General features: G+C 35.1%; 4 protein-coding genes across 8 annotated transcripts; 2 read left to right on the forward strand and 2 right to left on the reverse strand.

The window, feature by feature from the left end:
* The first annotated feature begins 1,037 nt into the window (after positions 1-1,037).
* MKK3 (mitogen-activated protein kinase kinase 3) lies at positions 1,038-7,876 on the forward strand. Of its 5 annotated transcripts, none has more exons than XM_078292793.1 (11): positions 1,038-1,321; positions 1,392-1,594; positions 2,042-2,293; positions 2,991-3,209; positions 4,388-4,525; positions 4,815-4,982; positions 6,159-6,272; positions 6,369-6,476; positions 6,746-6,837; positions 6,999-7,390; positions 7,588-7,876. In XM_078292793.1, exons 2-10 carry the CDS (start codon positions 1,493-1,495, stop codon positions 7,369-7,371), a joined length of 1,566 nt encoding a protein of 521 aa, XP_078148919.1. In that variant the 5' UTR covers positions 1,038-1,321; positions 1,392-1,492; the 3' UTR covers positions 7,372-7,390; positions 7,588-7,876. The 5 variants fall into 5 exon arrangements, with proteins under 5 accessions (XP_078148919.1, XP_078148917.1, XP_078148915.1 ...); XM_078292791.1 differs by having other exon boundaries at positions 1,126-1,321; positions 7,585-7,876; XM_078292789.1 differs by having other exon boundaries at positions 1,126-1,321; positions 6,999-7,385; positions 7,588-7,715.
* Positions 7,877-9,846: 1,970 nt separating this feature from the next.
* LOC144544517 (peroxidase 5-like) lies at positions 9,847-11,522 on the forward strand. The gene is made up of 3 exons (XM_078293039.1): positions 9,847-10,322; positions 10,429-10,938; positions 11,060-11,522. The coding sequence occupies exons 1-3, from the start codon at positions 9,912-9,914 to the stop codon at positions 11,387-11,389; spliced, it is 1,251 nt and encodes a 416-aa protein (XP_078149165.1). The 5' UTR covers positions 9,847-9,911; the 3' UTR covers positions 11,390-11,522.
* Positions 11,523-11,624: 102 nt separating this feature from the next.
* Positions 11,625-13,456, reverse strand: LOC144544551 (protein POOR HOMOLOGOUS SYNAPSIS 1-like). Its single transcript, XM_078293078.1, has 8 exons — positions 13,342-13,456; positions 13,109-13,218; positions 12,792-13,024; positions 12,605-12,669; positions 12,443-12,479; positions 12,272-12,333; positions 12,135-12,162; positions 11,625-11,891 (listed from the first exon to the last, which is right to left on the reverse strand). The coding sequence occupies exons 2-8, from the start codon at positions 13,201-13,203 to the stop codon at positions 11,830-11,832; spliced, it is 582 nt and encodes a 193-aa protein (XP_078149204.1). The 5' UTR covers positions 13,204-13,218; positions 13,342-13,456; the 3' UTR covers positions 11,625-11,829.
* Positions 13,457-13,547: 91 nt separating this feature from the next.
* On the reverse strand, positions 13,548-15,083 carry LOC144544552 (protein POOR HOMOLOGOUS SYNAPSIS 1-like). The gene is made up of 2 exons (XM_078293079.1): positions 14,686-15,083; positions 13,548-13,712 (listed from the first exon to the last, which is right to left on the reverse strand). Exons 1-2 carry the CDS (start codon positions 14,995-14,997, stop codon positions 13,560-13,562), a joined length of 465 nt encoding a protein of 154 aa, XP_078149205.1. The 5' UTR covers positions 14,998-15,083; the 3' UTR covers positions 13,548-13,559.
* Between the last annotated feature and the right edge of the window lie 865 nt (positions 15,084-15,948).

Below are 15,948 nucleotides of genomic sequence, written 5' to 3' on the forward strand. Positions count from 1 at the left end.
ATTTTTTTTATTCGTGATAAAAATACCCTTAAATTTTTATTTATGACAAATAACCTACCAAATTTAAATCAGTGACAATGAAGCTTCTAGCTTGTAATGTAATGGAAATGCATTATTTTTTATGTGAAAATGACCAGAGAAATAAATTATCCTTATTCAAATATTTTTTATAAATGTTAATACTCAGTATGGACATTAAACTAATAATTTATCACTTCCCATCGTTTTCTTATTTTTCATGTACAAATTATAAAAAAAATTCTACAAAAATAAAACAAATTATATAAAATATAAAATAAAATAGTGAACATTAATGTATTTTGAATATCCAATTCAAGTACCTACATTTTTTAAAAAGAAAATTCTACAGACTTTATAGTTTATACAAATTTAAAAGTTATGAACCTATTATATATTGTAAATATTTGAGTGTATTATTATCAATTTCATATCAAAATAAAATATTAAATATTATATTAACTGTTAGGACCGGCATCTATATATATTAAATTAGACTGAAGTTAGAATAGAAATAACTGAAATTAATTTAAAGTTAATTTTTAAATTTTATAAGCATCGTGTTCATGCAAAATAATAATTAAAATTTTTGTCAAGATAACGTGTCGGAAATTACAAATAAAATTATCATCTAGAATTTAAAATTAAAATAAAATTACCAGTATAGATGGTATGTTCAAATGATATAATTTAAAGAGTCATTATCGAAATAAATAAATAAAATTTAAAGGCCTATTTTTCTCCATCACTCGTGGAACTCACGTGACATTACACTTCCCACTGGCAGTCTGGATCGTCTGCATTAACTCAAAAGAGCATCTTTTGAGTTAATACATATGGGCCGTCCGATTGTAAACGGAGCCCATCCGGCCTCCGCTTAAAACATAGGGAGGTCTTTAATATTAGTGTGGATCTAATTCACACGAATCTTAAAGCTAATCGGACGGTCTATATGTACTAACTCAAAAAATTCCTTTTTAAGTTAATGCAGAGGATACGCATTCCTTCTGACTGTCCCCAATTTGTCAAATTGTCTTCCGATCCATCACCACCTGCTTGGCCTTTCGAGTATTCATTCAGTCACTGAGAAACCCCAAAAAGAATCAGCTTTCTTCCCCAAAAGGCCAAAACGAGTCCAGTCGTTGGGAAAACCGCACAAAGAATCCTCGGCTGATCATGGATAGATTCCTAACCGACTTAAATGCTCCTAAATTTAAAAATACTTGACAAACTATAGAATCCGCGCTGGATTGCAGAGAGTCTTTTCTCCGTTATTCAAAAAAGGAAGCTTCATCTAAAATAGGTAGTGTCTGTTAGAGAATTGGAAGGGGAAACTTCCAATTCGGAAAGCAGGGTTTCTAATTTTCTAACAGGTCGTGGTAAAGCTGTGCCTAAGTAGCTACAGGTACTTGATTCTGGTAATTGATTTGTACTTTGGGGGAGCTTTTTTTAACTGAGAGAGCTGCTATGTGTAATGGCTGGTTTGGAGGAGTTGAAAAAGAAACTGGTGCCGTTATTTGCTGCTGAGAATGGGTTTTCTAGTGCATCCTCATCTGATCCCTGTGAATCATATGTGGTAATGTTCTTTGAAGATTTTGGGTGTTTCGTAAATTGGTTCAACAATGGTTAAGGAAGAACCCTAAATTTGATCATTTGTGGGGCAAAAGAACACAACTTTCATCTTCCCTTGACCAATTTGTTTTCTTATCAGTACAGAAAAACTCAGAACCCAAAATGCAAATTTCATTTATTTCTCTTTTTAGCTAGGTTTTGATCTTTTTCTGGATCACTAGTAGTAGGGGCAAAATCATCAACTTCAATAGAACTTAGCTTTCATGGATCTGAGCATTGGTTCTTTTTGCAATACCTCAAAAAAGTTGTATATATTCTGTATAAGACAAATATTGGTTTTTTCTGAAATTTTGGGAAACGTTCGTTGTGGTTTGCAAAATGATATTTGAATTTAATTTACCGTTGCCATAACGCCATTAGATTTGCATGCAATTTTGTTTCTGATACTCAGGCATCAGATGATACCGTGAACCTCCTGAGCCAATCTCTGGGGGTATACAACATAAATGAGCAAGGGTTGCATAAGCGGTCTGCGGGTATAACAGACGATATCAACACAGATGAGAAGACATTTAGGTGTTCCTCTCATGAAATGCACGTGTTTGGCGCAATTGGTAATGGCGCTAGCAGTATTGTGCACAAGGCTATTTTTATACCCACTCACCGAGTCCTTGCTCTTAAAAGGATAAATGTCTTTGAGAAGGTATCTCTCCCTCCCTCCCCCCCTCTTTCATTCACTCACTCTCTCTCACTGTCACACACACGCGCGCGCGTACACACAAACATGCTGAATTGTGCATTCTTTATCTCAACTCGATTACATTAACTAGGTATAAAAATACCACCTTTTTCTCTACTTTAACATTGCAAAATTCATGGGTCTATATGGCTGCAGGTTTTTCATTTTCTTTGACAACTTTCCCCTTCTTAATATTATGTACAAAATATTTCTTATTTTCATGTTTTCTTCATTTAGGTCTAGGGTTTTGAGAAATGAAAAATAATTAAAGGGATTTCTTTGTAAAGGTTTTGGTACAGACTATCATTTTGTGGCCCATATATAGGATTTAAACAAGTTAAAAAGTATCAAATAGGTATTATTGGCTTAGAAGGGGGAGTAGTTGGACACTTGGACATCATTTCTTCTGATTTTGAGTTAATATTTACGTGTTAATTGTGGTGTGGTTTATGTAATAACAATAAAAGTTGGGTGCTTTTGGCAAATGATGGTAATGGTGGCTCTTGTTTATTTTATAGACTCATGCAGACTCATGCTAAAACAAGTACATTTTACTGGATAATATTTGCATAATGCACACCAATTTGGACTGTTATGGTACCCTTGTGATAGTCAAGTAGCACATTATACTTGGATATTTCATTTATTTATAAAACAAAAGGAGAAGAGACAGCAATTGTTAAACGAGATAAGGACGCTATGTGAGGCCCCATGTTTTCCCGCCCTGGTGGAGTTCCACGGTGCTTTTTACACTGCCGGGTCAGGCCAGATCAGCATCGCACTAGAGTACATGGATGGTGGTTCCCTTGCGGATGTGCTCAAAGTCAAGAAGGCGATACCTGAGCCGGTTCTCTCTTCTCTCGTCAAGAAGCTCTTACTTGTAAGCATCTTTAACATTGTAATTTGACTTTTTTATTGTAGAAAATTTTATATTAGTTCCTGCAAAACCTCAAGATATCACGTTTCTCACACCAAAATGGGAAATGCCATACATTCCCTTTTAAAATGAGAAGAGTCGCATGCATCCTTCCTCTTCTATCTTCTTAATATAAATTTCTAAACCGCTCATCATGTTTCTGCCAGTTAATAGACATAAGTTTTTTATTAGTGGGTTTTTTGGGCATTTTCTGACGCAAATGGGATGTATCCTGTGCTGGTATGTTGAATTTTGTGGGAACATATTTGGTATTCCATATTGTTGTAGTTGCACGATTAAACATAGTGCCAGATCCACATGAGGCCCAGTGGGGTCAATTCATCCCACATGTTTTTCAGGAAGGCCCATTATACCATATTTTTCAATTTCATTTAGAGAACTTCTTAAAATATCTCCTTAATTCACACTAAAATCTAAAATGTTGGCTGTGCCACTAGTTGACCAGCTTTCTCTTGAAGGATACCAAAGTATTAACCTTTTTCCTGTTTTGCTCCTGCAGTTTCAAAGTCTCTATTCTTATTTCTGCCTAATAGTTTTCTTTTTCATATAATTCTGTTTCTCAATGTTCTTCGAAAGGTAGGAAAATTTCTATTTAGTACTAACCTGGATAGAGTCATATTTGATGTGGTAGAATTGTTGCATCATAGGATTTCAGCCCTGCTTTTTTCTATTCTGACTAAAAGATACTTGCATGGACCCAGCAAGCAAAATGAAAATTTCAAACTTCAGGGACCTTTTTATAATGAGGGCTCGAATGCCTCAACTTTGGGTGCCTCCATTTTGAAATTTTTAATAACTCAAATCTAAACTAAATATATGGTAAAACTGTTAGATGTGATGTACCTTGTCTTTTTCTATGCACACATAAAATAATTGGACATTTCAACTTTGTTTTGATTGGCATGAACAGCTTGTAAAAATCCACTAATGTAGTTCAGGTTCTTTGTTCTCACCAAAGTCAAAATATCATAATTTGAGGGTTTTTTTTTTTTTTTAGTTTTTTATTAAAGATCTGAAAAAATGGAGGATTTAATCCTCCTCTTTTATGATTTACTTGCTCCTTAAAATACTTTTGGAAATTTATCCTATTAATATAATTGCTTGTACCCATTGACTGAAAGGGACTTCAATATTTGCATGGCACAAGACATCTGGTACATAGAGACATAAAGCCAGCAAACTTGCTAGTCAATCTTAAAGGTGAGCCGAAGATCACTGACTTTGGAATCAGTGCTGAATTGGAGAACACCATGGCCTTGGTATGTACGTCAGTGCCCTCTATTTCTAGTGACTTCTCATGGATTCTTTAATTTTTCTAAATAGTAAAAGAGATTCTATTGTATCATCGAAAGTGACCCAACATTTCTTATATTTGCAACTAATGCACAATGCATTTGGTATACTTCTGAGAAACACCAAGACTGTTAATACATAAGAGTGCCCCTGTGTTTTGTGTACTGGATGTTATAAGAAAATAAAATACTGGATCCAATATGAGTGCCGCCATGTTTTAATTTGATATATGGTTTACAACTTTATTATTTCTAGTGTGCTACATTTGTGGGAACAGTGACTTACATGTCACCAGAGAGGATAAGAAATGAGGGCTATTCATACTCTGCTGATATATGGAGCTTTGGATTAGCTATCTTGGAGTGTGCCACCGGCAAATTTCCTTATTCAGCAAATGAAGGTGCTGCCAATCTTATGCTACAGGTGAGAGATTTTTCTCTCTTGCAAAAAATATACACCTGCAGAATGTTTAAAAATTAAAGATGGGGGTCAAGCCTCGCAATTTAAATATCTACTAGGGATCTCTCAACCGAGTTTCAAACCTACGATATCGCACACGGAGAGCATTGTCTTTGCCACTAGACCAAACGTTGCTTCTTATACCTCTGTAACATGTTAAATTCATATCTAATTGCCATGCAAAATTAGAAAGATCATGTGTGCTCATGCAAAACAAAGGATTCACCGCACTAATTCCTTACCACCCGATTATATTTCTTTAAAATTCTCACCGATTAATGCTCCAAGGAGGCCACGTGGAAAAAAAATAAAAAATAAAAGGTAGCTCAAGAGTCTCCGGATAACTTTCCATTTTTAACTTTAGTTATTTTCCTTATTAATCCTTTTCTATAACTTCCATTCGAAGAAAAGGTTCCAAATAAAATTAGACCATATTTTCGGAAATCCACTAATATTGTCTTTTAATAGAAAAGGACATTTAGAAAAGAAAAAAACTTTTTGAGAAACGGGAAGAGTGAACAAGTCGGAGCTGGAATCACTATGAGGTGTTCTCTGCATTTTGATATTTCTTACCAATTTTTATACATTAATTTTAGGTGACATGCAATAAGTACGACAAAAATTAAAAACATGTCCGTCATAATTGAGATGTCTGATTTTATTATAGCACAAGATGCAGAACTAATATTATTTTAGTAATTTTGAACCTTAAAAAGGTAGATAATTAGATATTTTATATCCCCCCACACCCCAAACCAGAATTTGGTATTTCAAAAGAAGATGGGAAATAAAAATATAATATTTTCCATGTTTGAGAGGGACATCAGAATATATTTTTATATGTATGGTGTATCAAACTATGCCTTAATACAAGATATCTTTCTAAGCAAGATATGAATTGATTCTGTATATTTCTTTTCATATCATCTTACTGTTGCATAATTATTATTTATTTTGCTTTTGCTTTTGGTTTATGTTACAAAACTTGACTTTTCATATCATCTTACTGTTGCATAATTATTATTTATTTTGCTTTTGGTTTTGGTTTATGTTACAAAACTTGACTTTTCATATCATCTTACTGTTGCATAATTATTATTTATTTTGCTTTTGGTTTATGTTATAAAACTTGACTTGCAGATCTTGTATGATCCATCACCGACTCCACCAAAAGACAAATTTTCACCTGAATTCTGCTCACTTATTGATGCTTGCTTGCAGAAAGATGCCGATAAAAGACCCACAGCTGATGAGGTTTTTTATTCTTTTTAATACCATTTTCTTCCCACTCGAGAAAGATAGTACGAGAACATATTGACTAACAATATTTTCTTATGAAAAATCGTGCAGCTTATATGCCACCCTTTTATAAAGAAGTATGAGACAGTCATTGTGGATTTGTCAGAGTATATTAGGAGCGTTGTTGATTTTACGCAAAGATTAAAGGACATAGCAGATGTCAGTAGCTTCTTTTATTTTTTCTTTCTAACTAAATTTCTCATTTCATCTGTACTCACTTTTCTCTTGCATTTTTCTTTTGTTTTCTTGGGTGGGAGCCTCCTGGGCTGCGGTATACTTTTATATATTGATGTTTGTTTGTAAGTTTCTTTGACTAACCTCATGATGATAGTTATGTTATATTAGCAGCCAGTATTAGATTGTAATTTAGACGCCAGTGCTGAGTAATTCTCAAATTTTAATTTATCTTCTTCTTTTTCCCGTTATAGATGCTTGCTGTACACTATTATCTTATGTTTGATGGCACTGACATGCACTGGCGTCACATGAGAACTTTTTACACAGAGGCTTCTACCTTAAGGTTCGGCCATCTCCACCATCAAGTCACATTTTCTTCTCCTAGTGCCTTTATTGTTACCTTCTTAATTATGTGATTCCTTTTTAGGGATTTTCATTGTGTTTTCTTTTTAAATTATTTCGAAGATCGACATGTCTACAAAATAATTTTCTTCATTTTTTCAGTTTTTCGGGTACCAAGTACAAAGGGCAGGATGAAATCTTTTCGAAATTGACTGATATAAGAAGAAAACTACATGGAGAACAGCCAGGTGAAAAGATCGTACATGTTGTAGAAAAGCTCCAGTGCAAGCCAAACGGGCAAGATGGGGTTAAGATACGTGCATCCGGTTCATTTATATGTGGGACCCACTTTTTGATATGTGGGGAAGGGGTTCAAGCTGAAGGGATGCCCCACATAGAAGATCTTTCGGTGGACATATCTGGGAGGCGTGTAGGAAATTTTTGGGAGCAGTTTGTGATGGAACCAGGGACTATAATTGGTTCGTATGTCATAGCTCAGCAAGAGTTGTACATAATGCAATCAAAAGAGAACTAACACTGAGCTTGTTTGTCAGGTGCGCAACTTTAGCTTTGAATTTCATTTTTTTTCTTTTTTGGGCCAAAAAATGCTGCCCCCCTCTTTAATCATACATGTTTTGTCCAGTTCAAGCCCATTAATACTAAAATCAATCAAAATGGAAAACTCGAGGATCCAGATCGAGTTCTCTGATACATTATTTTGTGAGCCATTTTTTGTTCTAATTTTTAGTAGGTCAGGTCAGTTCAGTTATGCGCATCTAACTTGGATTTGGAGGGTTAACCGTAAGTAAACCCGAAGAATATTGAAAGTTTGGTTATAAATTAAATATGGGTTTTGGTGAATCATGCGCGCTACATCCAACCGATATGAAGATACGATGTACTGTTCAAGTTCTTATTGGTTCTCCTCCTGTACTATTTAGCTAGGTATTTTAATATTTGATGCACTGCCCAATATTATTGTTGGTTATTGTAATGGTTGTATCTGTTTGAATGTTCAAGTTTGAACATTTTGTTCCTCATTTTTTTGTTTTGTTTTATTTGGTAATATAATGTTAATGATGATCATGATGATCTATTTATTTTGTTATTGGGTTTTGTTGAATGACTTAATTTCAACTTTGGTGAGAATGTCTTTCTTCAAAGAAACAACATTGATGAGAAAATCTCATCTACTTTGTTTAATAGAAAAATATTACATTCACAGAAGATCAAGTACCACAAAGATTTAACGACTTTATTTTAACATTCAAATTTTAAATTTTGTAGTCATGAAAATTTAAAAATGATGGCATTTGATTTGAATCCTAAATTACTTGTATATTGAATTTGACAAGTCGTTTATTGCCTTGTATATTCTGAAAATTAATATCTTCTATATGTTTCTAGGGTCACTTTTGATGGTCGAAAATTAGTGCAAATTAGTGCGAACTACACTTCCAAATTCGAATCAACAATATATCAATAATTATTTTTAATTACTGGTATGGTATTACAACTGTTCACTGTAGTTTGAAACTCGGATGAGAAAAATCATTTGTTATAATAACATGGGTATTAAATAGTTGAGGAGGGTTCAAATGCACTCAAATGCACCCTATCATTTTTCTTCGTTTTCAAAGTCCGAATAGTCAATCCGAACCGTTAGATGCGATCTATATATTAAGATGTGCTTGGAGACCAAATTTTACATTTTTTAGAATTTTTTTACTATTTATTAAGCCACTTTGAAAATCGCTGATCTAATGGTTCAGAAAATGTAAAATCAGCGATTTTCAAAGTGACTTAATAAATAGTAAAAAAATTCTAAAAAATATAAAATTTGGTCTCCAAGCACATCTTAATATATAGATCGCAACTAACGGTTCGGATTGACTATTCGGACTTTGAAAACAGAGAAAAAGAATTTGAAAGATAGGGTTCATTTGGGTGCACAAAAATTTGGGTGCATTTCAACTCTCCTCTAAATAGTTAGGCGACTTGATCTCCAACCATTACTTAAAAAGAAAAAATATCTAATAGTTATGAATTGAGGTATGTATTGGTAAAAAAAAATTAATATTTAGATTTCAAGAATTAATTCTGATGAATGAAAAGATTAAATCCTTATCATGTTCTCAATTTGCATTATGTTTTATCATTTTGTACATAATTGTAGCCAAAGTTAGTAAGAACTAGAACACATTTCAGTTTCTTGTAATTTTTCAATACAAGATTTATGTTATGTATTAAGAACTTGTAATTTCTAACAGTTCTGATATAATATACACTTTAAATCATTATGAAGAATATATATTTTAATAAAAACTGTCTTATAGGATATATTAATATGAGGAGGGATTCAATTACACTCTTTTTTGGTGATACCGAATTACACTCTACATTTTCAAAGTTCAAACAATCGATATGTTAAAATGTGTTTGCAGATTAAATTTTACATTTTTTTAAATTTTTTTTTACTATTTATTAAGATGGGTACAAAAATTTAATGGTCTGAATATAGCGATTTTGTTAAATAGTAAAAAAATTTCAAAAAATGTAAAATTTGACCTGCAAATACATTTTAATATATTCATTATGTTGAACAGTTTAGACCGACTATTTAAACTTTGAAAACTTTGAAAATCAAAAGTGTAATTCGATATGTCAAAAAGAGTGTAAATATTGATCCCTACTCTATTAATATTCCGTTATAGCTTTCCTTATGACTTAATTTTACCATATATTACCTCGTTGACCTTATTGCCAGTCTCTAGTCAATAGAAACTAGCGGTTCATGGAATTGTACATCGATTTATTACCTCCAATTTCTGTTATTAGCAAGATACTCGTTCATACATTTTCTTGGTTCTTATGGCATTTACTTATTTTAGTTCTGTTTCTAACTAACTATACCGAACAACCGTACGAGCACCTCGAGATTGTAGCAAACCTCCTCCCTCTCCTGATTTTAAGCACAAAGATATATAAAAGGAGAAGCAAACTTGAAGGAACAAATTCAAGACAGGAAAGAGTAATTCCTCTCCACCAAAATTTAAGAAAGGAGCCTCGGCTAACATGAGAAATTATCAAGTACTTGTTGGATTGCTGTTTTTTGTGATTGCCGAGCAATCCGTAAGTGCTACGTGGAATTTTAACAATAATGGAGGTGGAGGTGGAGGTGGAGGTGGAGGTGGTTTTTTTGGCGGTCAGAGTGGGAATAATTTTGCTGGTCTAGGTGCTTTTCTCAGGGGCGGTTTGGGCGGTTGGATCGGTAGTACCAGTCCAACAATAGGCGTATTTCCTGGATGGAACCTGAATACTCTTAAGCCAGGCAAGTTTGAGAATGGACTCAAGCAGGGATTTTATAGCACCACATGCCCAAATGCCGAGACAATTGTGCGTGACACAGTCCGAGCACACTATAAAAAAGACCCGACAATAGCTGCCGGCTTCCTCCGCTTATTTTTCCACGATTGCTTCATTCGGGTAAGCCGCGTATGAATAACTCAATGATTATTCAGGGGTAAACGTTAATCATATCACTCCCTTGCATGCATGACATACTTTTTCCTTTTTACTGAGAAAATTTCAGGGGTGTGATGCATCGATCCTACTTGACAAGACACCTTCTGGTGAAACTACTGAGAAGTTTGCACCTGCCAATGGCTTCACCTTGCATGGTATAGATGTCATTGATGCTGCCAAGGCAGCTTTAGAGGCTGCATGCCCCGGCATTGTCTCTTGTGCAGATATCCTTTCCTTCGCCACGAGGGATGCTTCTGTCCTGGCAGGTATTCAACACTTCCCTATGGTTGCAGGCCGTCGGGACGGTACAGTTTCCCTGGCATCCGAAGTTCCCGGAAAGCTCCCTGATCCGATCTCAACTGTAGAAAAGATGACACAAATGTTCAACCAAAAGGGCTTTTCACAGGCCGAGTTAGTAACCCTTCTCGGTGCACACTCCGTTGGTGGGGCGCATTGCTTCACATTCACCAACCGCCTTTACAACGAAACTGATCCCGCACTTGAAGTGAACCTGGCCCAGAAACTCAAGAACGCCTGCCCACAAACACAAGATCCGGACGTCACGAAAGACGCAAAGGTTCTTTCACAACTAGAGCCTTTCATCTATTAGTAAAATCATCATATTTGACACTAATCTGTTATAATTAATATATTCCCTTTCCATTCCTTGTGCTAATGCATTCGATACGGCATTACAGGTGGACTTTGACCCACCCTCGTCATTGGCGCTAGACACATCGTACTACACCCATGTACAGACTGGAAGGGGTTTGCTGACGTCTGATAATGCACTCATGAACAACCCCGCGACCAAGGAGATGGTTGGTAAGATAATAGCCGATCCGGAAAAATGGAAGAGAGAGTTTGCACAAGCTTTGGTCAAGCTTAGCAAACTTGATGTTTTAGTAGGGCAGAACGGTCAGATCCGTAAGCAGTGCGGAGCTGTTAACACTGAACCCTCACAAAACTCCCAGACACCCACACAAAACTTTCAGAGATTCCCAATGTTCGGAGCTCGTGGTTTCTAAGGAAATATGACGGTTAATTTATTTTTGCTTTAATTTAAGTTCAGCACTCCCTTGATGTGGTGTAATTATCTTTGTATTTTTCAAATTGTTGTTTCTTCCTTTAAGGACATATTAGTAAAATTGTATATATATATATATACCACAAAATGAATACACATGAATAATAAATTGACTCCATGATTTGAGGAGATATTCTAGCTTTGCGATCCCCATTTCAATTGCTTGGTTCAAGAAGAAATCACTAAAGAACCATAAGTTGTATTTAATATCTCCTTTTAGTTCATATAGCTAGAACAGAAGTCTCTCACTCTCTCCTAACCAGACTAGAAACATAAAAGAAAAGGTGCTTGTGTCTTTTGCCTGAAGCGAAATGCTATCTGAAAATTCAGGATAAACAGCAAGAGGAAACTAAAAATGCCTAAAGATTCTAGTAAAAGCACCTAAAACAGTGCCGAATCTCCACCAAGTCCACCAATCAGCTTCTCAATCCTAAAAAGCATATCTGTTACATGCAAGATTTGGTAAACATTAGTTTCACATGGTACAAAATGGATTTAGTTGCCTACAATCAGAACTACAGTTGAATAATATTTTTCTCTAAGGCCAAATGGATTTTAGAACTTTCAATTCATGTTGGTTATAATCTAACTAATTTTATTTTTATGCTACGAATTCAATCAGGTTACTATTGTAGTTTTTTGTTTGAAACCATGCACATACGGGAATAGACCAAGTATTTACATACCTTGGAAATTGTCATCATTCATATATTTCTGCAATCAATGAAAAAATTAACAATAAATATAGAAGAGTTAGAATCAATAAGTATATAGTTTGGAAAGAAGATAAAAATACAGCAAGTAAATAAAAAAGAAAATGTACCGAAATCTGGGCCATTAGATCTGATTCATCACTATCCAGAATTTCAGTTTTTGGAACTACACCTGCAATACAATAAGAAACCACGTTATGCTGTAGAAAAACGGTTCGAGCAGTACATTCACCAAGAGAATGTGCAATCGTATACTTCATTGGATTAAATTGAAAAATTACCTTGAGGGCAAGGATTAGATGGTCCTGCCTGGTACCCCTGAAACAAATTGCAGAAATAATGAATATGACTCATAAAAGCTTACCCATTTTTCCTAGTTCCCTTTCCATTTTCAACTATTTGCTTTCATAGAGAAAAGAAAAAGAAAAAATAATTATACATACAGATGGAACAGTCATAAAGCCATTCTGATAAGCACTACAGCTCTCGCCAGCTGGGATAATTTGCCCTGCATATTAAACATAACGTAAAAGAAAAAAACATTAGTGTACACTTAAAACTTGTATAATAGTAGCTAGAATAGTATATGAACAATTAATTAGATTGAAAGAAAGGCTTAAATAATGATACCTTGATCAAAGTTGGAAGAACAGTTGGCAAGGAAATCTGTGAAGCTAGGAGGAAATTCAGCGAAAAGAGACTCTATGTTATCACAAGTCATGAGCGGCTCGAGTGGCCTGATATTGTCTTCCATTTCCTGGAGATTGGTGTAGCTGTAGTTGGTATAGCCCCCTGGTTGTGGGGCATCTTCCTCCTCTCTGCATATGGCTTCAGGATCTTCACTACTCATCTCATCACTTGCTCTGTATTTTAGTGTTCATTATTGTAATAATCATACAATTGATGAGAATAGAAGGTGAGGGGAATTAAATTGTTTCAAAAGGTACCTTTTCTTCTTTCGTACGTAGTGAAATTTGCAAGGGACATCTTGGGAGGCTGACGAATTAAATGTTAAACCTTTCCCAGATGGCATTCCCGACATTTCCCTGGAGCAATCCTGTTTGCAGATCAAGAGTTTATTTAGACGGAGAGAATTCGCTTTTACTAATATGATAATAGAATGATGAAATCATGATTTGAAATTAAAACAAAATATGTTCAAGATAAATTGTAAGGCTACCTTGACACATTTCAAGAATTCCTCTGCAACGCTTGACTGGGAAAATCTTACTGCAAACTTCTGAATCTGCACGTTAGTGGTTTGAAATGCTCATCTTAGTTAGAGATTCTTTCAATTGTCTAAATAGAATAAAATTAGAACTATCTTGACTTGTCATAATTGTTTATAGTCACAATTCTATGATAACCTTACAGAGAACTTCTGAATCTGCACATAAGTTATATAAAGAGACTAAGAGAGTAATTAAAAAGTGCCTGTGCAGATGTGTCCTTGAAGCTGATGAAAACAGCTCGGCTTCCTCTGATCGGGCACTCTGGCACACATGCCACCTGAGGCCATGAGAATAGGAGGTTGTACAGTACATGTTCTTCCTACAGAGAAACATACATATGTAACAATTTACTTTCATCTATTGCAAAAAGGCTACGAGGCAAGATCTGAAAATCCCATTCTATGTTGCTTCTATATAACTCGACTAGGATCTAAAGAGCAATTGAACTCAATTCATCTTAACTCCTGGCACTATTCTGTTGAGTTTTACTCTATCTCCTGTCCATCTTACCTTTTTCGGAGAAATGCTTGGATCTTCAGCTAGCAAGGACAAAGTGTGCTGATCAATTTTACCACTAGATTGCATTGTCTATCTTACTATTCTGTTGAGTTTGAAAAATAAAATATAGACTATATTGCACTAAAAACGCTACAAAACACAGAGATCTGATTTGTATATTTTATATACAAAGATGACAAAAGGTGAGAAAATAATATATGAACTTTGAAAACAATTATTGCAATGAAAAGTACCTAATATCATCGCAAACATTCACTAAAATAAGAGAGATGAAACTACAGAAGCTAGTGGATACTAAATTAAGTTAATAAAAAAGTAATAGAAGTAAATATTGCACTAAATCGTATGCCCCTAGTCCCCTAGAATTTCCATTTTAAATCATTCGATACAAGTTCAAAAATAAAACCAAAGAAGAACTAAAAGAAATAAAACCAAAATTGAACTTAAAAATCAACAACAGGCAACTATTAGATCACAGAAGTCCTTTCGGAGATTTTTTTTAAAAAAAGGTAGATCTTCATAAAAATCTAGCTACGTGAATGCTCTCTGTTTTAGAAACAAAGAAAGATCGATTAAAGCCAAAATACAACTTAGAAAATCAACTAAACAGGAATAATATATTAATGCTCATAAGGGAGGAGAACTATAAACCGATTTTATAATACAAGAATCGGATGACAAAATAAATACTAAACAGTAAATCAAAATACACAGACAGATGAATAATCTAATACAAAGTTTCAGAAGAAACTAAGAGAGAAAAGTGTACGGACAATGAGATCATCCCCGAGGGAGAGGGAGAGGACATGTACGGCCGATCCGCCAGGGATAAGCGCCAGTGAGATGGAGAGAGAAGCGGTGGTGTGACAAGGGAGCCAGGTGCCTTTCGATCTCTTGCTCCTGTGCAATGGCTGTGACCGTATGACTGGCGCCTGGACAGATGGCACAGTGAAGAAGCGCGAGTACTCGACCTTCCAGTTCCCCTTCATGTTGCTTCTCATGCTGGGATTTGACTTGGGAGAGAACGACACCTTGACCTTGGCGGCGGTAGATGAAATTCTCTGTTTTCTTTTTGTTTTCGCCATTTTTGCTGTTTTTGAAGATTTTTGGAAGTAGTGTACAGTGTAGAGAGGAGAAATGGAAACTGTCAAAACTCAAAAGGAGTGAGCTCAAAGTTTGTTTGAGCTACTTATAGCGTGATCAGAGCGCTCAGCTGCTTCAAAATTATAAAGTATATAGACCTGTTTTATCACTCAACAACTCCCTGGAAGAAGGGCCCAGTTCTGATCAAAGGTAGAAAATAATCCGGTGTTTCAAAATAACACTAGACCAGGTACACGGAACAAATTGTGAGACGAGGGTCCCTGTCATTCATCTCAGAGAAGAGACAAGATTCTCTCCGTTTGATAACAAACTGGACATGCCCCTTGATACCAGGTTTTTGTCCTGTTGCCAAGCTCCAAACTGAAACGGATATTCATTGACTGCCACGTGGGCTGTTTGACTTCTAAAGAAATCATAGCGCTTTCTTTCGAAATTAGCATTTTGTTAGCTGTTTAGGGTTATTAAAAGCGTAGTGGACATATGTTAAAAAAGATAACACAAACTAAAGTGCGGCCCAACGAGGCCCATAATTAAATTCACAAGTAAAAGAAATCCCATTTGTTCAACTGTGTTATCAGAAATAATATCAACTAAAATACGGACCAATAAGGGTCGTAATTAAAACAATATTTAAGTAAATTTGGATTTATCTTTAATTTGTGTTTGGAACTTTGGAATCCATCATCAATACTTGGATTTGGAGGAGCACTAATGAACGAATTCGCATCCTCTGAGATATCTCATATTTTGCGTGACTTTTTGGAGAATCTCAACCGTTAAAATACATTCTGCACGAATCTCAAGGCTTAAATAATACTGTCCCGTTGCGCTATACTGAATAGGCACCGGACACGTTGATCACGCAAAAGAGGAGATATCTCAGAGGATACGCACTCCTAATGAACCAACCACACTGGCATGACGGCCTTGAC

Source organism: Carex rostrata, chromosome 26 (assembly GCF_964058835.1).
Source record: "Carex rostrata chromosome 26, lpCarRost1.2, whole genome shotgun sequence".
NCBI classification, from domain to species: domain Eukaryota; kingdom Viridiplantae; phylum Streptophyta; class Magnoliopsida; order Poales; family Cyperaceae; genus Carex; species Carex rostrata.